Raw genomic sequence first — 26,904 nt, forward strand, 5'->3', positions numbered from 1 at the left:
GCTTGGGCTCTATCTTATTGTTTTCCTCGAAACTGCCCTCGACGTGAAAACCGTATTTTGAAGTTGGTTTGTAGGTGAACAAGTGAAGAGCATGTTTTGCATAAACATTGTTGTCAAAATTTCACCCCCCCCCCCCCCCCCCCCTCCGAACAAAAATCCTGGGTGCGCCAATGCGTGCAACGATATGCGCCCGCTCGACCTGCAGAACGGTACGCAGCAGTACACAACTGCGCACGTTGCAGTGTGTAACTATTCCACCCAACCTCTTCCAGCCATAGCTAGAAGTTGAAGTGATGCCAAGGAACAAACATGTGCGCGAAAAAGCCCAAACACAAGCAAACCCAACAAGCCGCAACGCTGACCACCCGTGCGCGGCTGCGAAGACCGTCGCGAGGAAAGGAGACGAGAGGATTAAAAGCAGCGCCGCAGCTTGCAGTGGCGCTCGCGGGAACTATAAAGAACACGACAAGCAAAAAAAAAAATCGCGGACACGGCGCCGGCGGCCGATGCGCAGGTCGCTACTTATGATAAGTGTAAAGGAGGCTATGGCCAGTTATAAAACTTTTAGCGATTGCAGCGCTACTAGTTGACTCGTGTCCGTTCCGTGCAGCATGCTGGAGCATCGAAACTCCAAAACAGGACCACTATGCTTTTCGTAATGTTCATCGCCAGCGCATCTGCCGCGACTGGACTGGGATCACAGCCAAGAAAGAGCGATATCGAAATACATATCAAGCTGTCGTTCCTGCTTGTGACAGAGTCATTGGAAAAGTAAGCACGACTAAATTCCTCGCCACTCATTACTGTCTCGCGTCACAATTCGTCTCGTGCTGTGTTTATTCATAGACCTTTGGCTTGAAAGTTGAAACTGGAACCGCAAGTGAACTGTGTCGGTCAACTTCTGTCGACTGTTTTGTCAGTCATTGTGCACAGAGCCAGCATATAAATCGTAGAACTAAATACCAATGCCGCTTGTCGCACTTTCGATCAGTACTGTCACTAGGTTGAAACCGCAGTAGTTACTGGAGAGGCCGAAAGTAACCGGCAGCGTCGGGCCACTCGCGCAGACCAGCGTCGCATTTCTCGCCTTAAATGCGTATTTTATTATTTTTTTCGCCGGAATGCTGTTCGCATATAGTTAACGGCGCTTTCCCACGTTATAGTATGGCAGTAGCTGACGGTTGGATGCGGGGTTTGGCTGGCTGCTAGAAATTATAATGTTGGACGCGATTGATCCAGCCGCAATGCATGCATCGTAACTGGCGATGCAAGGCCCTTTTGCGCCCCGGCATACCATCATCGGTGCCGATAGTTGCTGTTACATATGTTCGCTACTCGAGCCTTTAATTACGCTCCATTTTCGCGCTGCCGCATACACGCTAACGTGAGCACTGAATGTTGGACTTCTTTGGCGTGCTTCCAACTCAGTGTAACCTAATTTCTTTATTGTTAACTCGTTTATTCTTCGTTTCTTCCACAAATTATCCTGTGTAAGTGCTCTAAAAAATTGGCCGACAAGACTTTTTCAAAGATCTTTTATTGCCACAATATATAGTGTATACAGTTAAACCCAGTTATAGCGAACTGTAATATGCACCGCGATTAGTTCGATATATGAATAGTTCGATGTAGCCGAACCCGTCTATAACGAATTTTTTTTTGTTATGAGTTCGCAATACGCGGGATTCTCCCTGCAATTTTCACGTAGAAAAACAAACGCATAAATTATGCCATTACCTTACACAAAACAATCCATTTATTGCGTGCAATAACGCTACTTTCCGCCTTAACTGCCTATTTCACAAAAGAGCGGTGATTTTTGTTTTAACTTTCGTTTTGGCGGAGACGTCATTTGCACCAGTTCAAGTCCGTGTCCTTCAATATCGAAGTAATATTGGAAGAGCACATCGACTGGCGAAAGCGCTTCATTAACTTTCATGAAAGCATCGAAGAGGCTGAGGATGTCCCTTGTGACATTTTCAGTCTCTTCGGTACTTTCAGCAGCACCGGCTGCCATGACATCAGCGACGCTGCCTGTGCCTGAGGGGCTCACAGACACAGGGGCAAAGTCGTCGTTGACACACAAGGAAATCCTCAAAGAACACTCCTTTAGGCACAGCATCTGGAACGTTAGCGAGCTCTTCACGCAGATCGCTGATGGTGCCGTCTTGATCCGGACTCGCTGACTGGATGTGCTCCGTCGTGAATTCCGTACATCAGAAACAGTTACGGAAGGTGTCAGGCGTGACGACGCTCCATACGAGGCTCAACTATTCAATCGTGGCCAATCAGAATCTCAATCGCCGCTCCGAGACCATGCATTTCGGTGGCAATTGTAGGCGCGCCGAGTTCGATATATCCGATGTAAACTTCGTTATAAGGAATATGTTTCGCATGCACTTTCGTAACAGATTTTCTTTTGTTCGATATATAGCATAATTCGCTCTATCCGGGTTCGTTATAATCGGGTTTGACTGTACCCACATATAGATATGTTGAGACTTCCTTTTGTTAGAAAGCTGAAAATTGTTTTTTTAGAACAGATTAGAAATTTTAGAAACAATTTAGAAAGTTAGAACAAATATTTGTTTATTTGCCTGAGATCCAGGACCATAGCGAGAAATTTTTTCAAAAGGGGTTATGGGGTATGTGAAGGGAGGAGTTTTTCCGACCGAGTCCTGCTTATGCGCTGCTTTGAAAAACTTTCAGAGGGGGTTTGAACCCCCACACTGCGGCTCCGGCTACGTCTCTTCTCAGATCGTACCTTCCGTCATGTACTAGAGGTGTGTGGGGAACGACAATGTGTTACGATGCAACACAATTTTGCCAATTATTATCCAGACAAAATGATGAATTTTTGCAGGGAGCTGCGTAAAATGCCTAGTCTTTTTTTCAACCGTTAGTCTGAGAAAAAAACAGGTCCAGCATGCACTGGTCTGTGCTTGTTACTGGTACACGTAGTCGCCGCTTTCAGTTATACATGCAGCCATTACTCGCATTTAAACGAATCTGAATTTCATGATGCTTTCCAGCACACATTTCTCTATCAGCTGCTTCAAAATCTGTTAGTGTAACTCTTCCATGCACCCTTCAAATGATTCATTTAGCTTCTATGCGGTCATTGCTTTGTTGGAATTGAACGGGCAAATTAGCCCGAGCAAGTGTGTTTAATATCCCTGCTGCGGCATCGATTTTTGTGATAGAAGTGAAAAATGAAAACCCCTGTGTGTCGAAATTTCAGTGAATGTTAAAGTTTCCTAGGGGGCCTAAAGTATTCCGTAGACCGATCCACTACAACGTACCTCTTTAGTCGTAGCTTTGGCATGTAAAACTGGAAAAAAAAAATTTTTTTTTGATGGTGCAAAATATCTGAAAATCTTACCAGAAAATTGACTCTTGCACTGCTATTGCTTATGCGACATGCATCAGCAAAGTACGTATCGAGGTACAAAAATGTCTTGCAAGGTGAACTGAACAGTACAATATTTAAATATAAAAAGTGGCTGTGCAGAAATTTAACAAAGAGCTCAGTCTGAGAATCATCATGGATGCTTGGTTTAAGCTTGTGAAAAAAATGTATGAAATTGTTCATGCTGCAATATATGACAGCAGTCTGTTTACATTTACCTGGTTTTGACCGGTAATGTCCCGCAATTTTTTATTGCTATTTTTTTAGAGAACAATATATTAACAGATGTGTTTTTATTTTCCCTGTTCTTACAGGTAGTGCTACCTTGCAGCCAGCAGCTGTGTGTCTTCTCTCGCCGCCAGGGACATGTGATGGCAAACTGCAAGAAAACTTTTTCATGCAAAAAACTTTCTTACGGTGTGATGCATATGACCATGTGTTGAAAGTGAACTGTGCTTTAGTAGTAGATAGTGGCTAAGGCAACAGGAGGCTATTAATAGTTCTTTTCATATCAGGAGGGTAATCCAATCAACTAATTTAAAATTTTAAAAATTAAAAGATAAACAAAGGTTGTGCTGTGTTTAAGTATCTGCGTGTACAAGATTTTGGCTGCACATAACCCCTGAACCCGGGGATTATAAACTAATTTATAGCCCTCTTCTATCATGTGCAGAGTGCTGTGAATAAATTTTGAAAAAATTGTGGCACCATTTGCAGCTTGCACTTAAAACTCCAATTTTTAAAAGTTGCGGAATTGCTTCCCTTTAAAGAGGAAGGGAGACAATAATAAATAAGTGTGCTCAGCTGCTAATTCAAATCAGCCCTCTTCTACACTGGGCCTTGTAGCTTAGGGGTAGCTTCTATGTGTTGAACTCAATGCTGCGAACCCAGGTGGTGTCGAGAGCTGTGAATAAACGGCTGCCATGCCCAACTCGGAAAGCTAAAGAAAATTTTGTAATCTTAAGGTGAATGTGCTGAAGTCAGGAGGAGTGCCAGTTAATTATTCTTGGTTACCAAGTTCTCAGGGTGCAGCCCTTTGGCGCCCGTTTTTGGGCTGAGCGGCGTCACTGTCGTCGCAACTGAGTGAACGATGGCAAGACCGAAGAGTGAAAGAAGAAAAGGAGGGGACCGTCATGAAATTGGGAGGGCAGGGCGGTTTGCCGTGGTGGCGCGAGACGCTTCTCAGAAAGTGTGCGGGGGGAGGTGGGCAGTATGCTGTGCCCACACGAGACGCTCGACAGCGCAATGCTTGGGGAAAATGTGAGGGGGGCGTGCATGTGACGGTGATGTGCGTTCGCTTCCCAAGACGCAGTTCGCGGTCCCTTCCTCAGAAGCACTTGGCGCCGCCGACGCAGAGGCTCAACATAGTTTCCTTCGAGAGAACCCACGAGTGAGTGCTGCCTCAGCGCGCTGCAGCCATCAGAAGTGAGTACTGAACTGCGAGTGAGGCAACCGGTTGTTCGCTTCGTCAGCCGCTGGAGCTAAACGAGCTGCCAGAGCAGAGGCTCAGCACTGCCAACTCCAGAACTCCAAGTTAGTGCTGAACAATGAGAGAGGCAGCCGGTGCATAGGCTTCGTCAGCCACTGCAAATACAAGTTTTCTGTAACCATACAAATATGTCCGTGTGAAATTCTTTGCCTGAACATATTTTGCACAGTCAAAACAGCTAAACAGCTGCGCCCAAATATCGCATTAGGGAGTATCGCATTCGCCAGCCAATTTTTTTCTTTCCTTTTTATTGACATGTGCGATGCCCCTTGTAATTGCATAGTAAGGCTTGTTCTTACTCGCTTGCCATTTTTTCACTCTGTGGCTTTGATTGACAAGCTTCACACTCCGACAGAACGGCAGCTGCAATCTTACGAGGTGAGGCACATAGCACACTAGTGCTGAAAAAAATGGTGGGCACATCTACAATCATACCGTATTTTTGCGCGTATAACCTGCCCCTGCATATAATCCGCACCCCAACTTTTAGCCCACTGAAAAAAAAAAAAGTCCTCACGTATTGCCCGCACGTTTTATACAGGAAAGGCTGCATCAAAGCTACTGCTCAAGCAACACACCACATACTATGTGGACAGATAAAGCGTATATTTAGCAAGTAGAATACACTGACTGCAAGGCGAAAGTCACAATTCACTAATAAAATTTAGTTGTTAGAGTGCGCTCATCCTTGTTTTTTTTTTTTTGTCCTTGTATGTTTTGTGCAATTGCTGGCATGGAAGGCTTATTCAGTATTACTGCGTAGGAGCTTCATGGCACAACCCGCATTGCCGTGAAGCTGCGCTAAAACAAAAAACCCCATGTATTATCCGCACCCCTACTTTTCCACTGAAATTTTCGCATTTTTGGGGCGGGTTATACGCGTGAAAGTATGGTACATTTGGGCTTTGCTTGGCAGATGGAGGTTGGGTTCATTTCCATGCAAAGAAGTCAGTCTTGCTTAGAAAACCACCTCTTTGCTTGCTGCTTGAAGCTGCTCTGGGGAACCTCGTATGCACGTTTAAGGTGAAGTAAATAAAAAAGAATTGCAAGTGTTCTGTGGCATTTTAGCACCTCAGTCGTGCACCTTTGTTCACAAGAAAGATTTGTTCCCATCGTCCTTGCCACCTGTAGTGTGCACTCGTTCAGCTATTGCCACTGGCGCCTTTTGCCTGCTACACTGACAGTGGCCTGCCGCAGAACACGTTCAATGGGCGTTAAGTGAGCATGTGCCCTTTTTGTCAGCTGATTCTGTAAACTCTGCGGCCTGTTGTGGTGAGAACACACTGCTTGGGAAACTTCTTGAGCTTTGCTGTGATTGCAGTAGCTCAGCGGGATCAAAGGCCTTCTTGCTGAAAGGAGAAGTGGAGGTTGTTCTAGCAAGTCTTGGAAGCAGCGGAACCATTGGAATGGCTTGATCTGGTATGCGGAACACTATGGCCCAAAACCAGTGAAATGCCTGTGCAGTTGCTGCCTACTGAAGGGTATTAGGTGTAGCAGGTGTAACTGAAGGGTAACAAATGTCTCCATGTGTGTTTTTAACCTAACCAGACATTCTTTGCAGCTGCTGGATGAGATAAGCAGAAGATCCGTTGATTGCATCGTTGGTCTGAACATTTCCTTGCTGGCTGGCTAATTACAGTGTGCACCATTTAAAACTTAACCGCTTACGTGTAGGCCTGGATATAATATGTTTTTTTTTGTGATTACCAGTTTACCTTCCGTGGGGCTAAATGGGTAAGCACACCACTTGAAACTTGGTCAGACCCGCCGCGGTGGCTCAGTGGCTAAGGCGTTGTGCTGCTGAGCACGAGGACGCATGTTTGATTCCCGGCCATGACAGCTGCTTTTCTGATAGAGGCAAAAAGCAAGAACGTTCGTGTGTACGAGATTTCGGCGCACGTTAAAGATCCCAAGATGGTAAAAATTAGTCCGGAGCCCTCCACTACGGCGCACCTCATCGCCTGCGTTGCATCGGCGCGTTAAAACCTGCAATCAATCAATGAAACTTGGTCAGGTGAAGGACAATAAGGGATCATAGTGCATTTACTTGGTGAGCCAGATGAATGACTGGAACAGGGGGCACACATAGCACTCCTAAGAGTCGCCAATTCCTAAACTTGGTAAACTAGGAAGAACCTATGTAAATACAAGGCACTCTTTCAACACAGATTCATTAAAAGTAGAGTAGTTTTTGTGTGTGTATCAGAGCGTTTTTTGTTAGTGTAACTTCTAGAGAAGACGGTGTGCCACTTGTGAAGCCTGAAGTTTGGTACTGAATACGGATGGACCCATAACCGATTATTTATTCAAAAATGTTTTTGAATAGTTATGCGGCAAGAGGTTAAAAAAATTCAGTGCCATTTCACCTTGTGTAGGTGGACGATCAGCGGGTCTGTTTGCGGGTTATTGGCGGTCCACAAACTTCCACTCAAACTGTGGCGTCGCGTCAGCGAAGGGTTCAGAAAGATTGTGAGGAGGCTTCACTGCACAACAGGCGATGTGGGAGAACCAGGTTACAACGACCAAGCCTACACTGATCTCTTTAAAGGGGCCATATAGACAAAATTCAGGTTTCTTTCGCTACAAGCACCTCATTGGCTTTACGAGTGACTCCGACTGTGAGACATGCCATGTACCAGAGACTATTTCGCATGTTGTCTGTCACTGTCCACGCTATGCGCATCCTCGAGAACAATTAGCGAGAACATTGGCCCGTTTGGACTGTCGTGTGGCGTCGGAGGAAGTGCTGCTGGGACCTTGGCCAGACGCGAAGTGTTCCCGCAAGGCATTTAAAGCTGTGCTGACATTTCTGCGCAGCAGCGGCCTCTCAGAGATATTGTAGTTGAGGCAGTATTGGTATAGGCATCTTCTATACATAGCCATTTATTTATTTCTCCGCCATCTTCATCTCTCTCGTCCTCTATCCACACTCTTTCCTCCCCTTTCCCTTCCCACTCACAGAATAGCTGGCCAGATTTACTACCATCAGGCCGACCTTTCTGTGTTTTTTCATTTCAATAAAATTCCTCTCTCTCTCTTTTTAATTCAAAAGATTGCCTCATTAGAATAACACTGGCTCTGCTTTTAACGCAAACTTCTCTAAAATAAGCGATATGATTAGGAAAATAGAGGTTGGCCATGCGACCCACTGACTCATTTCCCGCACTAGACTATGACGTAATATGCACAGCTGTGCAATTGACTGAGGCTGGCAATAGCAAATGCATATTGAACAGGCATTATAAACTTGCATAATGAGCTATTTGCGCTTAATTTTAAGGGACATTCTTTTTATACCATTAGAAATGGTGGGATGAACAAGTGAAGTTACGAATGAACACGTAAACATCGAAGCAGTTAGTGCAGAACTTTGCCGGTTGACACTGCCTTACGCAGCCGTTGGACGTGTTGGACTTGTCTGACAACACTGACAAACTGACGCAAGCGGTACGGTCACATGCATGACCACGTTTGTCGAGTCGTATAGCTTACGTTTTAGGAAACGATTAGTATGAGACCTAAAAAAATGCGACAGGTATAGAGGTCCACCCCGAAGGAAAGTGCGAACACTGGTACTTCAGGAGTATTGCAGTGCCATCTATGAAAGTCGGCGATAAACAAGATAACCAAACGGCCATCTGTGAGATGGTAGCAGCCCTGGTCAGCAGACTATCCTTGGTTTTAAGGCCCTGCTCTGGATACATCATTGTCGAAGTCACAAAGCACACAATTGAGCTGGAGAATTGAAATTTTGGCTTAAAATGTTTAATTTCTTAGTGAAGAAAGCATTGTTTGCTGCCAAACAAGCGCTGAGGGCACCATAAAACACCAAATCTTTTGAATATAACAAACTTCTATTTTGTCTGCATGGCCCATTTAAAGTTAACTTCACTTTAAAGGCGAATGCATTGCCGGGAAGATGTATTTCCAGGGCACTATATGCCATTTTACCTTGAAATATAAAAGGCCAGGTCAAAGGGCGAGGGCATGCCGAAGTGACGGGGAGGAGAACACATTCACTCATTATACAGATGCGAAAAATTGGGGGAGCTGGCCCATAACAGCACCTCAGTAAAAAAAGATGACATACGTGCTTGGTTTAGGATCTGAAAAATGTCAGGTTAAGGGAGACACTGGTCTTGAGGTCATTTTTGTTATTATTCAACCTATGTGCCTGAGATTTACGCATGAAGTGTATTTTAACATCCTGAGCACAAATATGCAGTCAGTTTTCGTCTATGTGGCATAAGTTCAGAGTTGTGCAACATGTTATATCATTCCGTTTCGGGCAAATTTTTCATTATCTACCGGTGAGATAATGCTTTTTATCCCTTAGTGCTCTAGAAGTACCAGGGAGTTCAACTATACCACAGAAGCAATTTTAGCATTTTTTATACAAGCACTGTAAACTTATTTTAAATGTCAGGTCATCAATTACCAATATTTTCGTAAAACAAACTGCACAAAAAATTGTGCTTGCAAACATTGATTGTATATTTTCGTAGTTTGATTGCACTGTTCAGTTCATAAGCTTTCAAATGCAGCAAAAATGATACGAATCTATTCAGTACATCCCAAGATATTATTGTACCTGACATCTGACCTCGTGGGGAAAAAAATTGGTTCTGAGAAAACACGGCATGAAGTTTGGAAACGTAGGCAAAAATAGTCATTTAGAGGACGTCAAAGGGCGACAGTGTTGTAAATACTTATAATGCAGCCATAATATTTTGCAGGTACATTCTTTAGGACGTGTAGACTGCAAATAAAATTAATGCAAAAAATTGATTTTTTTTTAATAAATTTTTGGTCCTCAAGACTAGTGTCCCCCCTTAACTCAAATATTGGCATTGGTGAGTTCGAGCTGTCTGGGTTCTACTGTATAGTGGTGTCCATGGCTAAATGGAACATAAGTATACAAGACGGAACATAACATAAGACAGAACATAACACAAGACATAAACGGAACATAAGAATGCAGAATGCCTTGTAAAGGTTCCCAAACATGAATGTGCTGGTGCATAGAGTTTGTGCAGTTGTTTAGCTGAAAAGCACATTTTCAACGCACAGCCTTCTGCTTTCTGCGTGAGTACGCATTACTTGCTGATGTTCTGCACAACACGGATTATGGGCTGCTGCCTTTTCATTAATAGTCAGCGGGCTGCACTGTTTGCTTAGATCACCAAATGTAACATGTTTATGGTCTATTTCAAGTTTTTGTCTTAATTTTTCTTGTAGATGATGCTGCTAAAGAAAACCCGGAATGAGCGATATTCTGCTTGCATTGTCAAGGAAGCAACCAAGGGAAGAGTGGAGGATCCAGACCGGCACCCTACAACAGATCGCAGGGCAGACTGCTTGGAGAGTCAACTGCTCTTTCTTGCAGATTTCCGCCGAAATTTTAATTCATGCTTAGAACGCTACCCCGTGCAAAACATAACTGTTGGAAAGTTAGTTTTGACTTGACTTTTTTTTGTAAGGGTGGACCTGCAGATGTGTTTAAATCTACTGTGGGATTTTTTGTCGTCATTTACAGTAAAATATCGATAAATGGGAATCGCTTAAACGGCATTGCCACTTAAACAGAACAGTAGACTGTAAGTTGGTTGGTTTTGTATTCAGGTAATGTAAAAAAAAACTCTCGGTAATTGGAACTGAAATTTCCGCGTCATCGTGTAAATGGAACTAGAAATGGAACTTCTTGTAAAACCCATTTGCATAAGAATCAGCTTTTTACGGTTCCGGCTGTTTCATTTTTTTTTCTTCCTCCATGTTTTTTTAGCCTCATCTAGTTAGTGGTCAGCCGTGTTAGCGCAACAAATGCAACATCGCAGTTCTTGTTCCAGTCGTTCGGTCTCGATTCAAGACGCTGAGGTTACAGGGCTCAGCTCCTGCTGCCTCATTCGTGCCACCGTGGTGCTATTCGCGCTTCATTACCGCGTTGCTGTCTTCTAAACTCTGTGGCTCGTAAGCACTCACGAAGCTGAGGCCTTTAGACTCCGTGAAGATGCAGTTGCAAGGACTCAACAAAAAAAAATTGATGCATTTTGTAGTGCAGAGTGACTCATTGTTGCCAAATCAGCTTTGTGAATGCTATCCCTAAACCTCTTGTAGTTTTCTTTCTGTCTGAAAAACTATCAGCTAAATTCACTTTCTAGTGTTTACAGTTCCATGACATGGTATTAAGAGTGTGTACGCACATAAATTTGCACTTTCACACATCTATTTCAGTAAACGGAACTCCTGTTAAATGGAACTAATTTTTTTGGTCCCTTTAAGTTTATCGAGAGTCTACTGTATTATGCATACAGGAAGTAGATTTTGTACTGTTGTACGGGTGGCAAGTTCTGAAAGGCAAAAAAAGTAAGACGTACTTGGTCCTGTGAACTGGCAGACAAATTTGACATAACCTGCTTTTCATGTACTACTGCACTAGTTTTTGTTGGCTATATATCAGGTTAAATATCTACATTTTAAGTTATTTGAGGGATTGTGTAGTAGCATATGGCGTGTGATTATAGCTTCTGAATTACAGGTATTTAATTTGGATTTCAAAAAATTGCGATTTTGTCAGCGATTTGCTGTTGTCCTTATTTGGGTATGCCAATTTAGAGCAAGTTGTTCACTTAAGTCCATTGCTTAGAGCTAGTTTGCCATTTTTCATATCTGGTAAAGCATATTTTAAAATTATTTGCAACGGTTGGTTAGGCAACTTTGCTGTGTAAAACTGTATTGTTGACGTTAGTATATAAAAAATATTGTAGGAATGATGCAGTGATACTTGTAAAAATGCAATGCAGTGTGCATTGTTTTAGTGTTCATTCGGTGCTCAAAATGTGTTTTGGTCCTATTTCTTTTGGAAAAACTTGTTTTGTTGTGGCCTATAGTGCGTATGTACAGTTGCCTGTTTATGTTGTTCAGTGACGTTGTTGGACAGTTGTACATTTGCAGAAAAAAGAAAGTAGACATGATTGGAACCTTGGGTGGTTCTTTCAGTTCATCCAAATAGATGGCAAATCTGGAAAGCATTATACCTTCAATTGTATGCTTTTCATGTGGAAATATAACATGCTTTCTTTGTGTTTACATTGCTTAGCATATTTTTTGAGAAAGGTTTGTTGCAAGAGGTTCTATGTCTATACTGTACACAGTGACATACGTACAAGTTGTAGTGTAACATGTTCATGACCACTTTAATATTTTGTGCCTGTAGGTTGTTTGCATCGTAATAATTTCTTTCCCAGAAGTGCCAGATGTCGCTGAATATAACTGCAAGAGTAAGCATAATTTGTGTAATCGTTCATATGAAAGGAGGCCCAGTATCACGTCAGAGACATATTACAATGACTAAGTCCAGTTCAGCTTATTTTAGGGCTGAAGGATATTTTACTTCAGCTTTAGCTATAGAAAGAAAAAGCATAAAAATGTCTGCATGAAAAAGTCCTATAAAGTAATCCTCTGAGGTCTGTCACTAACAGAGAAAAAAACATATATCTTAGTGAGGGCTAAGGTGCATGTCATTAATGAGCACCGTTCCTATTTTTGTGAAGGGAATTCGAATGAACTCTGGCTTGTACAACCAGCGATGTCTGTTGGGTGCATCACGCGTGCATTGTGTCTGCTGTATTCATGGAGTCTGCCTATGTGCCTCTCTATTCCAGGGTTGGGGGTGCGCATTCTTCCTGAAGTGATGATCTCTGCCTGTGACGAGAGCTCTGACAGCTTTCACTCCCAGGCACCATTCAACTGGAGTCGCGTGGACAAGCAGCAGGCCAGGCTGCCGGGATACTTCTACTGTGGGCGTTGCGATTACGTCACCATTAACAAGTGAGCGAGTAGCGGCGTTGTTTAGCCGCTGCACACAGCAGAATGTGTGATTTGTTGTAGGAAGCTGGTCTATTAGCAGGTGTAACACACCAAGTTGTTACGCAGTTCATAATCTATATTATTTGTGCTCAAACATTACACATTGTACACTTGCGTTTGCGCTATGCCTCCTAAGGGCACTTGCTCTGTATGCGAATGTTGTGTAGATTTTCTTTTGAAGGCAACACATAGTCATTGTTTCACTTATTGTAATGATGATGAAAAAAAAAAAAACGGAACAATGCGAACGAAACAGGGCCTGACTGATGACTGATTGTAGGGTGTAACGCACCATCACCACGCAGGCGATGAGGCGCGCCGTAGTGGAGGGCTCTGGATTAATTTTGACCACCTGGGGATCTTTACTGTGGGCCGAAATCTCGTACACACGGGCGTTTTTGCTTTTCGCCTCCATCAGAAAAGCGGCTGGGAATCAAACCCGCGGCCTCGTGTTCAGCGAATGAAACAGGACCGAGGAATAGAAAATTGTAGAACACAAATAAGTGCTGGCTACCAACTGTTTATTTTTCTAGCATACAAGCAAATTTACACCAGAAACAGAACAAGTTGCTCAAATAATAAAATACCAGTTTTTGGTTACCAGAACCCATCTAAGAGTTGGATCTCTTTATCAAACAGTGACAAGGATGGTGTGCTTATGCATTTGTCATTCACTTTTTAATGTAATAGGCTTCTGTTATCTCTCTCAGTTTTATCTGAAGCTCGCTTTAAGGAACCTCGTTTCTTCCAGTAGTGGCTGACAGCCGCATCTTTGGCAATGGTCACTCATGTGATTGTCTGAATTGCTGCGTACTGCAAGACTGTGTTCTCTTGCCTGCTCATTAAAGCATCTGCCGGTCTGTCCGATATAGACATGGGCGCAGTTCAGTGTTACTTCGTCAACCACGTTACTTAAGCAACTGGTGAAACGGGTTGCACGTTTCTTCTTGCATTCTTCCCTGGCTTCTTTCTTTTTCGGCATAGGGCATATTTTTGATAACTTGCACGGGGCAGAAAACAGAACCGTCACCTTGTAACGTGCCGCAACCTTCTTAACATTGTGGGAGATGCCGTGTAAGTATGGATTAACATGGCTTTTGCAGCGTTCCTGCTGGGTTTTCGCTCATTTGTCCTTTTGCAGAAGAGTTCCACAAACGTTTGCGATGAATATGGTATTACAAAAGGAATTACAAATGCGCTTCGAAATGCTCTTTGACAATGTCTTATGTACGAGCATACTGACTGGGGTGTTGTCCCTACAGTTGCAAGAAAAAAAAACGTGATGTTGCTCCAATTTGTGTTTAGAGATTTAAAATTAAGTAGCTCAATTCCCAGGAGAAAATGGTAGCTGGTCCCAGCTTGTTTATGGTTAAATTCCCAGCTGGGCCCAGCTGGTCCCAGCTGGGATAGCTGGTCCCAGCTGAGACCAGCTGGGAATTTAACCGTAAACCAGCTGGGACCAGCTACCATTTTCTCCTGGGTTAAACTTGGAAAGGTTACAGTTTTATCCCATTTCGCAGTGACAGCCTCGTGTGGCACCTTCGTGTTATTTGTAATAAAACTTCAACTTATCATTATTCGTTATACTGGCCGGGATAAAACTTCCAAAGTTTATGGAGTCATTTGAGAGCTCTAACAGCATATTGTCGGGATAGTGTTGATACCACGGAGCAAGATATAAAGAGGAGCGCCGACTGTGGCCCAGAAAAAATCTTTTGCTCGGGCAGATAATGTCCACGCGCCGCCGGCCGCCCAGCTTTCCCTTTGCTCTCTTCCTCCTCCGTTCGCCCTCTCGTCGCTGTGCCTCTGTACATGGCTCTTCCCTTCTTCGCTCTCCCCAGAGGCATCTTTTCTTGCGCAGCGACGTCTGTCTTATGCCTGTCCTACTGTGCAGGAGGCATGCGTGCACGCGCGGAATTTAAACACCCGTGCGCGGCCGCAATAGACGGCGCAGATAAGCGCACGCCGCCGCAAACATGGCGATCGCTTATTCCCGGAACGTTTAGTCTGACATTATGAATATCCACTAAAAATATTGTACTAACCCAGCACATGTAAGACGCAACTGAACGACGACGACTTCAGAAGCACCAAAGAATGAGCAAGAGTAATATGGAACGCCACAACATAGTCTAGCGTGATTCTGCTTACGACGAATCGATGCAGCGCAAAGGTTACCCTCTGTTGTTATCCCGCTCTCCGGCCGCGTGCTTAATTATTTATGCTGCTTCTGCGCACGAACAACGCTTACAAGGGTCGCCCGGAGTCTCCATCGGCAAACTGCAATGAGACACATTTCTGTGCCAATGACTGAATTGGACGGCTGCCCTGTTGTATCAACTGTACAAAAACACTGTCAGCTTGATAAGGAACCCAATAATATCAAACGCATACTTCATTTTAACTCATGCCGCAACTTACCGCCCGATGTTCACTGTCGCTCTACGGTCGTGTTATCTCGTCGATAACACAGCGGTCTCCAAATAAAATGCTGCGATTTGTATGGCTGCAATTTTTTGGCCTACCAGGGTTCCCGGCGTTTTTATTTTTCGTTAAGCGACTGACCAGCAAAACAACCGGCTCGTTAAACCTTTTCTTTCGGCGAGTTATCGCGAAATGAAGGCTTGTGAAAAGACCGCACTGTCAGGGACTTGATCTTGAGCAGATTGCTACGTCGCGGGCAGTCGCGGGTGATGTTATCGCATTTCTGTTCTTTTCCGATGAGCGTGTAAGTGCCGGCCCGTGTTCTAGGCGCACTCTGTTTTGGACGCAAGTTGCAGAACTGCGAGAAAGCTGAGGGAACTTTTATAATCGCCAGTGATCAAAACCAGTTACTCCTTTCGCCTTTTGTAAAACCTGTTAAAACAGAGCCAAATTGGTATTCCCAAATTTACAAAACGGAGCCACATTTTCGGCAAGCACCGCGCAAAAGGTAGTGTTTGTATAGCAGCCATATGTTTGTATGTGGTCTCTATATTTTGTTTTCCCGCCATGGAAACCAATCCTTAACGTATCTTTGCCGTACGGCCACTCAATTCCTTCGGGTCCGGGTTACCCGGAAGGTGCTGTCGAACACGTTAATCAACTGTGCGAAGGAGGCGCGCAATGAACGCGAAGCGGCGCCGAAGCAGGGCCAAAGCAATCCGTGCCCAAAACTACCGTCGCCGAAGCAGACGACAGAGCCGACGGAATGCGTTCCGCCAACTCGCCCGCCGGCGCACGGGGAACGCCGGCCGCTTAGCCGCCGCCGGCTAAGGTCCCTTTTGCTGCGCCATCTACATTGTGCTCCGCGAGTTATGGACATTAAGAGCCCGCCGGAGAGAGCGAAGTCGGCGCTCCTGTTTATCTTGCTCCGTGGTTGATACTAATTACAGCTGTTTTCTATAGTCGTACTCCTCCTGTAGACGCCCATATATTGACAGCGGGCAGGAATTCTGAATTATTTACAACTCTACGGTGAACTAACTTACTGTGATTAGTAAACTTAGTCTAATGATAGTTGTCTTACCTGCCAACGGCACTGTGATTTTTCCCTGAGGAACCTACATTAAATTGAGAACTACAGAGCATTTGTGGTAGAGTTGGCTTTGCCGCAAAGTGCATTCTGCTGGCGGAATACATCTCAAAGAAATCCCATGGAGTAAGCCATATACAGCTTCCCGGTAAAACTTGAATTGAACGTGCTTTTAGCGACGACAGTGGTCTTCAACAGTTCTATCACACCTCTGTGTGTGGGTTCTGTTGTGTATCGTCTATGTTGTGCTCACATGCCCAACATGTTGTCGCTTCTTATCATCTACTGAAATGCGTGTCCCCCACCTCACGAGCTTCGGGAGCGAGCTCTGACCAGCTCTGATGGTGTTGAGGGCTGTTGAGGCTTGAAGTGCTCAGAGGGACTTGGACTGAGAACTCCTCCGTGTGGCTATTGGCCTCGAGGGCATACCGTGGCGCCAGCTGTGAGTGACGCCACCAGCAGCTCTGGAGAAGAGATTCGACGACAACCCTCACGTCTTGTACATGGACGCATCCCTACTACAGGGAAGCGACCGAGCAGCAGTGGCCGTAACGTCTCGAAACAAGCTAATTACCACGGCATCCACGAGGACACGAGACCCAACCACAGCGGAAGAAGTGGCCATGGCACTAGCGCTGCTTCAACCCGGCGTCGAGGTCGTGGTCACTGACAGCAAGAAGGCCTACAGCAGCTACCGGAAGGGCACGATCTCCTCCTTGGCAGCAAACATTATGAACAAGAGAGAGCCACCAGAAAGGGTAGTCGAGGTCGTATGAACACCCGCTCACTCCTTATTAATCGGCAACACAATTGCCGACTACTACGCCCGAGAGATGGCACGCCGGGCACAAGAGGAGGCGAGTGGAGGAGAAGACGACCCGACCCCCGTCACTAGCTTCAAAGAGATAACAGAAATGTACAGGGAGGACAGGCGCGCACTGCCGGCACCCCATCGTACACTAACACGGAAAGAGCAGACAGTATTAAGAATTCAAGCGGGGTCGCTGGCCCACCCAACATTGCTACACACCATGTTCCCACAACAATATGAAGACAAATGCCCCTTCTGTCGCCGAGAAAAAGGCACCTTGCGACACGTGATTGCAGAGTGTACGTCACTCAAAGCCCCCATCCCACAAATCCCATCCCCAACCAACACCCCCCATCTCCTTCCCCCAAAGAGCGATGGGAGATTCTACGGTCCAGCCCCGCCGCAACAATCCACGCGGCCCTAGTGGCCCGGGGCCTGGAGGTGCTGGCAGTTTATGGCCCCTGTGAATAAGGGACCACCCCATTGGAGGCCGCCTGAACGGTGACTTCAATGGCTCAAATAAAGTTGTTATCTATCTATCTATCGTGTAGGACACCGGGTCGTGTTGTCGTCTGCTACAACACATTTCCTGTGCTTATGCGACTGCTTGGTTTTTGTTGTGGCCACCGTGTGCCCCCTCCCCACGGTTCTGATGCAAATTACAGAAAAAAGTTGTCTACAGACCAAATAATCATGGCAACCAATTAGCAACTCGCTTGTTCCCAGCGACACCACCGCGTTTAGGTTGTTGCTACCATCGTGACCCACAGCTCATGCATACGCAGCCAGGTAACGCCAAGGACGATGCAGCTGATGCCGAGAAAAGTACGCTGTAAAGTCATTATGAAATACTTGTGACATGACATTTATAAGACTGTGTGTGCAAGGAAACACCTTGTAACAGCGACAAAAACGCGTCGCTCACTTTTGATCTCGCCGTGCGTACTGCTTGCATTGCCTGGTAAATGAATGACTCGTGAGCACAGTGATCAGATTGCTTCGCCACACATGCTTAAAAGGGCTGCTATGATCTGCAGTTTGGGTTAAGCAGTGCCTATTTTCCCTACTATGTTTTTTATAGTTATGCCCGGATTTGATGCCCAGCCTGTACTCTGCACGGCTGATAGGTTTACTTTTTGCTACAACTTGTCCGCAATGTATGAATGGTATGAACGCAAGTTTTCAATGCCTTGAAGCAGGTTTGGACATGGCTATGTTTAGTTTTCATTGGGACCTTAGCGTGGTAATTTATAAGTGAAACATGGGCTTTTTTCTGTTTACAGTGAGCCTGCATTTCTCTAGCATCAATTTCGAAACTCGCACCTGCTCACAGAAGGCGAGGCTGTGTACGAGGCGAAACAGGTCGTTAATCATTTGAGGTGATGGGGAGTGTTAGAATAGGAGAACCGAGCGTTGGGGACCCCTAAGAAGTTAGGGGAACACAAATGCAACATGCATGAGCGTGACGAGAGGGTCTTCTCCAACAGCTCGCAGCCGGCTTTGGATGCATGTAAGCGAATGTTGGAAATTGTAGGCTTATCGTTGTGGCAGATATTTTATCGCTGCTGTCGTTACAGTTGCGAATGACAGTCCCCATTACAACTTTTCGCCGCACTGTCACCCCTTTCTTGTATGTGGAACTTTGTATCTGAATTTAAATCCATTTAACCGATCGATGATCAAGATACCTGCCACGGCCTTGGCCGATTCTTGCGCGCAGGTATAGCCATCCTTCGGCCACTTGCCACACCGCATGTGAATGGGTTGGCGGTGCTGAAACCAACATTCGCGTCCAGTTGGCATAGATCGTGGCAGATATTTGAGCCTCGCTTTGAAAACCACAGCTGATGACACTACCTAGAGCAATTTTTCACCACACTAACATCTACTTTCACCAATGTGGAACTTCTTCTCCACAACTAGTGTGATTTTAAAAAGTAGTGACAAGTTGTTGCTTCCATGACCTGCGTCGGTTCGAGCTGCCCCGTCGGCCGTGTGGGCAGGCAGAGCAGTTGTGTGTGTGGAGCATTTCTACGAGCAGTTAATGCTTCATGATTTCTTGATTTATACATTTCTTGCAAACAAGGGAAATCTTGAAACTTAGCTCAGCAATCGTCGTAGTCTACCACATTGTTGATTGGGGAAACGAACTGCAGCTTACGCTTCGGTTGCATACGTCATACACCACCACGCTCAAGTTGTTTGCAGAGAATGTACCACAGTTGATATGGTTATAAAGTACCTGTGAGGTCAAACTGCGCTTGACGCACTGAGAATTAACTTCACACGACGGGAATTAACAGGAAAATACTTTCAGAACACGCGTCGAAAGGGAAGTGTCGCGCGCTGCAAGCCAACTACACAGCAAGATAGGAATGGTGATCCTAGGAGTGACATCAAAGTGATCGCAGCGCCGGCTTCTCCAGTGGTGGGCCTCGCGGCCCATAAACATGTTTACACACACTCTCTTTCCCTCCCTGCCTCCCTGGACCCTTCCTTCCTTCCTTCCATCCTCGACTATCTGTCCCCTCTCCCTCTCTCCCTCACTCCCCCTCTCTCTCCTTCCCTCCCTTCCAACCTCTCTCTGTCTCCCTCCCTCTCTCTCTGTCGTCTTAGGTCTAATCTCGTCAGGCACGAGCGGACCCACACGGGCGAGAAGCCGTTCACCTGCGAGCAGTGCCAGAAGAGCTTCGGCCGGCGCGAGCACCTGGAGGCTCACCTGGAGACGCACTCCAACCTGAAGCCGTATGAGTGCCCCGAGTGTGGCCAGCACTTCAGCAAGACCTCCAACCTGGCACGGCACCGGCTGCAGCACCTGGGCGGCTCGGAGCACCTCATGTGCCCGGACTGCGGCAGGACCTTCAACCGCTCGGACAGCCTGCAGCGGCACCGCAAGGTGCACACGGGCGAGCGGCCGTACGCCTGCCACGTCTGCGGCATGCGCTTCGCCCACGTCAGCACCGTCAGGAGGCACGAGCAGAAGGTGCACTGCTTCCCGCACTCGCCGCACGAGTCCACCCTGGGACTGTCCGGGCAGCAGGACGACGCCGGCTTCCCGCTCTCGCCCCACGACCCCACCTCGGGGGCGACCTTTCCACTCTCACCCCACGACACTTCCCCCATTGCGGGCTTTTCGTTGTCGCCCCACAGTGCCACCCCGTCCTTCTCGTCACTGGGAGAGACTTTCCCCGCATCTCCTCATGAACTGAACAGTCCTTCCAAAGGGGTGGGCCCTCACCCCCCCGGTGCGTCCCCAGTGTTGCCCCAGCAGGGGGGAGAGACGTTCCTGCCAGCTTGTCGGGAATCTGCCGGGGCGGGTGACACACCCCTGCGGGAGGGGAGAGGGACTGGTCAGCAAGCTGCCCCGTCTGCACCTGTGAAAGATGAACAGGAACAATGTGGACTATAACCAACTCCGGTCTTGTGAGAAAGGGAAACGTGGTGGTGCGGACTTGACATGGTAAGATGATCATTAAACCAGGGCAAATGAAGTCGTTGTCCTGGTTTAGACGCTTAGTGGGAACGAAATTGAGGAAATGAGTTTATTTAAACTGGAAAAAGCATGTGATAAGAGGTATAGTATGAAATAAGCGTGATAATGCAACATATTTAGGGTTGTTCGTTTTTCACAAAACCTGATTTTACCTTATTTTTATACCCCAAACGTGTTTCAGGAGAATCAAGTTAAACCTGATTTCTGCCCGAATAGACCTTTTTAAAGTAGCGATTTGCAGAATTGTGGCCTGATGGTCTGCCGTTCTCAACCGGTTCTTGCTGGAAGCAAGGCCCGCAAACACAGCTTTCGAATTTGTCGAGTATTGGCATGACTACCACTCGCTATCCCATGCTGGAAAATGCTGCACTGACATTGTTGTGCCTAGCTAATGGAAGCTGTGATGTTGAGAGAAATTTCTCCCGGCTGAGATGCATTCAACGATCGAACAGGTCTCGAATGGAGACCGTCATGTTGCGCATGCAGAGGATAAGGTACGTAAACAAGGACGTGCAAAATATCGATGACCAGCTTTTTGTGAATAAGATGGTTCATTTCTTAGAAGTTATCAATGCTTCTTACTGTCATCATTACTGATCCCTTTCCAAATGAACACCAAATTTCGGAGAGTATTTGCTAGAAAACCCTGATATCCCCCTAATTACCAGCTTGAAAGACATGGCAACTTTAATGCGTTAGAGTTAAGAAGCTCGTGATACCTAGTGATAAAATAAACTGAGTGTATTATTTAGTGCATCGTTAGAATTTACCCAAAGAAATCCATATTTCGGAATGGTTTTACAAAAAAACACTATTTCTCTCTGTTAATCAGTTTGCAAAATAGCACCCGATTTTTACACCCGATTAATACAAAAACCCAAAAACAAACAACCCTAAACATATTACAGGCTGACTGAAGACAAATGGCATGGAAACGTTTTACCTGACAGTGTTTTGGGATGATGTCTCTAAACTTTTTAATGTTTTGCTGCACATTTTTTTTTATTTCATGGTCATTTTTTCCTCTGAAATTGCACAACTCCCGAGTAAAGCGCAGCACTATTTTGAAGCTATGCTAAGTCAGAGCACTGTTCCAAGTGAGTTCAAGTGCTTCACAGGAGAGTGTGTGTACAGACAAACAGACAATAGTGTTGTATTACACTAAGATATAAACTTTCACATTTGGAACGCAGTGTTTAGTACTCGATTCTTAGAGCATCACTTCCCCACACCACAAGTGGTTGGGCTGTGGTAACCTGATTAGGCCTTTTTCTGACCAAAATTAAATCTGTGTTTCATTTTAGCTATTCTGTTGTACAACATCAGGTGCCGGTGTCCTGATACCCAAGATTCTGCTGTCTGGGCTGTCAGAAAAAAAAATTCAACATCCCTTCCTAAAGAAAGTTGACAGAAGCATGAAACCTTTTTAACATCAAAAGTGCATCAAAACCTTTGCTAAAAGTGCATCCAACCATCTATGAAATTGCGTCCAATCGATCAGCATACCTTCCAAGACCCAAATCACAAATAAAGAGCAAACCTGTGCGACGATTTTTCATGCACTACCGTATTTTCGCGTGCATAACCCGCACCAAAAATGCGAAAATTTCTGTGGCAAAGTAGGGGTCAGATAATACGCAGGGTTTTTGTTTTAGTGCAGCAATGCACGTTGGGCCATGAAACTCCTACGCAGTAACACTGAGCAAGCCTTCCGTGGCAGTGATTGCACAAAACATACAAGGACAAGGAAGAAAAAACAAGGACGAGCGCACTCTAGCAACTGAATTTTATTAGTGAATTGTGATTTTCGTCTTGCAGTCAGTGTATTCTACTTGCTAAATATAGGCTTTTTCTGCCTGCATAATATGTGATGTGTTGCTTGAGCAGTAGCTTTGGTGCAGCCTTTCCTGTATCAAATGTGCGGGCAATACGCAAGGATTTTTTTTTCTTTTCTGGTGGGCTGAAAGTGGGGTTGCGGATTATATGCAGGGGCGGGTTATGCGCGCAAAAATACGGTAAGTAAAGGCATCTAAATGATATAAAAGTATGCTGATACGTGTTTTATGAGATAAAGGTATACTGTTGTAGTCCTTCTTTATGATCGATGCGTGTATTGTCTGATCTGGAACCGTTCCTTTTTCGTAATTTTCAAGTAACCGCTTTGACACAATGGAAGCCCGGTTTCACGCATGTGCCGTGTGTCCAGAGACAGAGACAAAAGTCCAAGAAACGGTTACCCAGTTACGTGTAATTTTGTTATACAGTATGCCTACTGTAGTCACACAAACAATTAAGCGTAATAGACAGAAATGTCATGCCTTAAAGGTTGATTTTCTAACAATATGCGGGATCAGAAACTACAAGGCAACGCCCTGCACATTGGGTTGGGAACGCACGAACTTTCACATGTTCTTTCGCAAGACATATTTGCCAGCCTGGAGCTGAATGAGAAGCCCTGTGACCTTTTAACGCGTTATATTTTTAAGGGGTAACCAAATATTAAGGCGACAATTGTGAGCGACGCTACAAATGTAACTCATCGGGTTGTATATTAAACTGATTAAAGTAACGTTGCTGTCGCCGCCGCTCACATCTGCCTCGTCAGAAACCACGCCAGAAGCGAACGAAACCGATAATTGAAGCCTAGTGGCAGCGTAATTACTTTGTCGCTCAGCAATATATCTACGTAGCTTACGAAAATAATGAAACGAAAGATTTATTTATAGCTAGTGTTTATTGACGCCATCTATGCAGCCGTCACAGCGACACGTCCATCCATCGCCGAAGCCGCGAAGAGAAAGGGGGCGCGGAAGTGCACATCACAAAGTAGTCCACCGAACACCATTGCGTCAGCACACACAAATGACCCGTGCCTACATAGCGTGTAATACAATCTCCCGCGCTATTTTGAATACGCTGCACTTTAGTTTGAACAGGCCCGGTTTTGTGACACGATGCTGCGACCATTTTTGTAACTACTTTTTCCTGCGCTGTTGCCTGTTCACCCCGAAAACAGCGCCCGTCCTCATCAGCGTGCTCGTGACCTCTCCCTTGCGCTGTTTTAATCATCTCTCAGTGTTTCTAACACGAAAGTGTTTTATTCTCCCATACACCAAGATTTCAGTGACATCATATCCATCACGGAAATGACGCCAGTATAACGAAGCAAGCGGCCTGTAAAGGGTGCACCTCCCTGCACACAGGGTCTTCTTACGGGGGAAGCAACCTTTGGAACCAAAGAGTACGTTACACTTAGGGTTGTACGTTTTCAGGTTTTATATTTTTTTAGCACGAAAGTGTTTTATGCCGGGATACACCAAGATTTTACTGACGCCATATCCGTCACTAAAATTACGCCAGTACACCTTTGCCGAAGTGACCCGCCCGCAGGACGTCGCTCGCCAAGCACACCCACAAGACAGCCGCCTACCCGTAAATCATGCCCAGCTGCAGGTTTCGCTGCACATTTCACTTTTGTGTTTTACCGATTCCTATGACAGAGGAATCAACTACAGTGTTTCTTGGTATTTCTTGCGAGCTCCTCACGTGGCACAAGCCCACACACAAGACCGGACGACGCCGCTGTACACGAGCCTTTATGCCCTGTGTTGCGCAAAGACGTCCCCCGGCTTGTCAAGCCAAGGCCATGCCAAGGCTACCGGAGGGAGCGCGTAGCTATGCGCAGCTGCGCCTGGGGTTGCAAGGCAACGCGAAGTGACGAGTTTTTTTTTTTTTTTTTTTTTTTTGGTGAACGGACAATTAATGCTCGGTTTAAACAGCGCTGCTGTTAAAAGCTGCGGGCCATGCTTTAGTTCCTGCACCATTGCCGACCTTTTCCTTTTTTCATCACAAACATATTTACTTACATTCGTAAATATGAAAATTAATGGCAACGGACACGTGAGGTGTTTTTCCCCCCCGAAATGAGCCAGATCCAGAAACCGAAACTAAGTCGGATAAAACTGCAGTGACAATAAAAAATCAGCGACTGTCCCCTCAAAAGGGAGTGGCAAGAAAATAGTTGAGACAACGCCCTGAAAACGTGTACGCAGATCGTAGTTCGTATCGAAAATGAGCCACATCCTGCTGTTTTCATGGATCACAATGAGCAAAATCTATTTGCCCAATGGGAGTTTGCGTTTGGCTTTACTGTTCAGGTTGATTCGTCGGTGCTTTCATAACTCTTTTTTGCGTTTCGGAGTTGGCTTATCATGAATTCAGGACGGCAATTAGGAGATGGGCGAGAGATCTGTCCCCAGACGTTCACGGCGAAGCGAACGGAAGAAGTGAACGAAATGAAACTGAAAGATGTGAAACAATGATTTCATTTCGTCTTACCTGTCCCTACAAAATAACTCTGGTTATTTCGTAGGCCACAGTGACTAACTGTTGCCGAATAAACTTCGCGAATGTTGTGCCTAAACCTACTGTACTTTTCTTGTTTTCTGAAAAACTATCAGCTACATTCACCTTCCAGTGTTTAGAGTTCCATGAAATGTCCTTAAGTGTGTACGCACATATATTTGCACTTTTGCACATCTCTCAGTAAACGGAACTCCTGTTAAATTAAACTCATTTTTTTGGTCCCTTGGAAGTTCCGTTTATCGATAGTCAACTGTAGGATTTTTTTACTCCCATATTTACCATTTTAGTACTTAACTAAATAGCCGCCGCTTGCAAGCCCTGACAAATCTCCCCCCCCCTCCTTTTTGAGAGCACGGACCACGTAATTAAGGTGAAAAAGAAGATATGAGCAGCCTTCTTGTGAAGTGTTTTGTAAACTCATGACAAAGCAATGAAGAGCTTGCTTACTTCGCGAGTGTCTTCAGGCGTGCCCAAGAAAACTATCCTAGGGAAGAATTCAAAAAGAATTGCTCATGGTGACAAGAGGACTCACCTGCTCTCCATGTATAGTTCTACTTAGAGCCACTAAATAGTGGCTCTAGTTCTACTATTCTTGAAGCCTCGTTGAATATTTTAATGCCTTTTCCAGGAAAACTCAATCTCCCTATGCTTGAAAGTCAATTTAAATAAAGTTTTCATAAAAATGCCTCATCAACTTAAGTGCTTCCATTCAATATGAGCCAAATCCAAACTTCTCGCCCCAATATTGATAAAATTCACGGCATAATTTTTAATTAATTGTGGCCATAGACTTTGCCTAGCTGTCATGTAAAATATATCGTATAATAGCTTTGACGGTGTTGCATTTAGGTCCGGTAAAAAACTTCCGCTTGTTTCTCAAAATCGCGTTAGGTGGATTTGGCTCATTTCGAGAAAAAAAAAACCGCCTCACATGACTATACACGACAAAAGCACACATGTTCAGGTATACGGGCTGCTCAGTGCACCTTTTTTAGCACGAAAGTGTTTTATTCCCGGATACATCAAGATTTCGCTGACGTCATATCCGTCACGGAAGTGACGCCATGACAACGAAGCAAGCGGCCTGCAAAGAATGCACCCCAGCACACAGAGTCTTCTTGCGGTGAAGCAACCTTTAGTACTGACGAGTACGTTATACTTAGGGTTGTTGGTTTTCGGCTTTTATATTTTAACAGGAGAGTGTTTTATGCCGCGATGACCCGCCGCGGTGGCTCAGTGGCTAAGGCGTTGCGTTGCTGAGCACGAGGTCGCGGTTTCGATTCCCAGTCGCGGCGGCCGCTTTTCTGGTGGAGGCGAAAAGCAAAAACGCCCGTGTGTACGAGATTTCGGCGCACGTTGAGATCCCCAGGTGGTCAAAATCAATCCGGAGCCCTCCACTACGGCGCGCCTCATCGCCTGCGTTGCGTCGGCGCGAAGGGGTACTGACACAAAATTTTGAAGGCGAGATGCGTTGCATCGGCGCGTTAAAGGGGTACTGACACAAAATTTTGAAGGCGAGATAACTTCGGAGACAGATTGGTGGGAACACATATACATCATCTGAAAAATATCAGCGGCGAATACAGCCTAGAACATATTTAAAATCAATTTTAAAGTGTGCGAAACGCAACCGAGCAGCCAGCAGAGGACCACGCGCAATCGACATCCCGTGGATATTGGGTAAATAAACAACATCCAAACACGTCACGAGTTTGTGTTTGCCGCTTCCGCACTGCCGGCGTTTTTCGCCGGCTCGCCCCGCTCGCCGCTCCAATCCGAGGGCCGGAGGGCGGAGCTTCTGCTCTCGAGAACGAACGACCCGATCGTTGGCGGCGGAGGCGCCGTGATTTCGTCAGCTCGTCGGCTGCAGCTGGCCGCGACCAAAGTTCTACAGCGATTCCAGACACTCTGTTTCTATTACTTTTTATTTACATTGAATGCGAAAACGCGCCGGAGA

The 26,904-nt window shown here is 45.6% G+C and overlaps 1 protein-coding gene across 6 annotated transcripts; it reads left to right on the forward strand.

The window, feature by feature from the left end:
- The first annotated feature begins 648 nt into the window (after positions 1-648).
- Positions 649-24,296, forward strand: LOC144163303 (uncharacterized). 6 transcript variants are annotated; one of them, XM_077694221.1, is made up of 6 exons: positions 649-771; positions 3,724-3,826; positions 4,716-4,834; positions 10,137-10,348; positions 12,560-12,725; positions 19,706-24,296. In XM_077694221.1, exons 5-6 carry the CDS (start codon positions 12,589-12,591, stop codon positions 20,496-20,498), a joined length of 930 nt encoding a protein of 309 aa, XP_077550347.1. In that variant the 5' UTR covers positions 649-771; positions 3,724-3,826; positions 4,716-4,834; positions 10,137-10,348; positions 12,560-12,588; the 3' UTR covers positions 20,499-24,296. The 6 variants fall into 6 exon arrangements, with proteins under 6 accessions (XP_077550347.1, XP_077550348.1, XP_077550345.1 ...); XM_077694222.1 differs by having other exon boundaries at positions 4,741-4,834; XM_077694219.1 differs by having other exon boundaries at positions 3,724-4,834.
- Positions 24,297-26,904: the final 2,608 nt, after the last annotated feature.

Source organism: Haemaphysalis longicornis, unplaced genomic scaffold (assembly GCF_048455015.1).
Source record: "Haemaphysalis longicornis isolate Haplotype H1 unplaced genomic scaffold, Haemaphysalis longicornis Haplotype H1 scaffold_12, whole genome shotgun sequence".
NCBI classification, from domain to species: Eukaryota; Metazoa; Arthropoda; class Arachnida; order Ixodida; family Ixodidae; genus Haemaphysalis; species Haemaphysalis longicornis.

What these genes read in the sequence shown, in the direction of transcription:
- LOC144163303 (XM_077694218.1), top strand. Translation starts at nt 12,484, where the DNA reads ATGTCTGTTGGGTGCATCACGCGTGCATTGTGTCTGCTGTATTCATGG. An exon ending in GATTACGTCACCATTAACAA is followed by an intron (nt 12,726 to 19,705) that starts GTGAGCGAGTAG and finishes CTGTCGTCTTAG; the next exon opens with GTCTAATCTCGTCAGGCACG.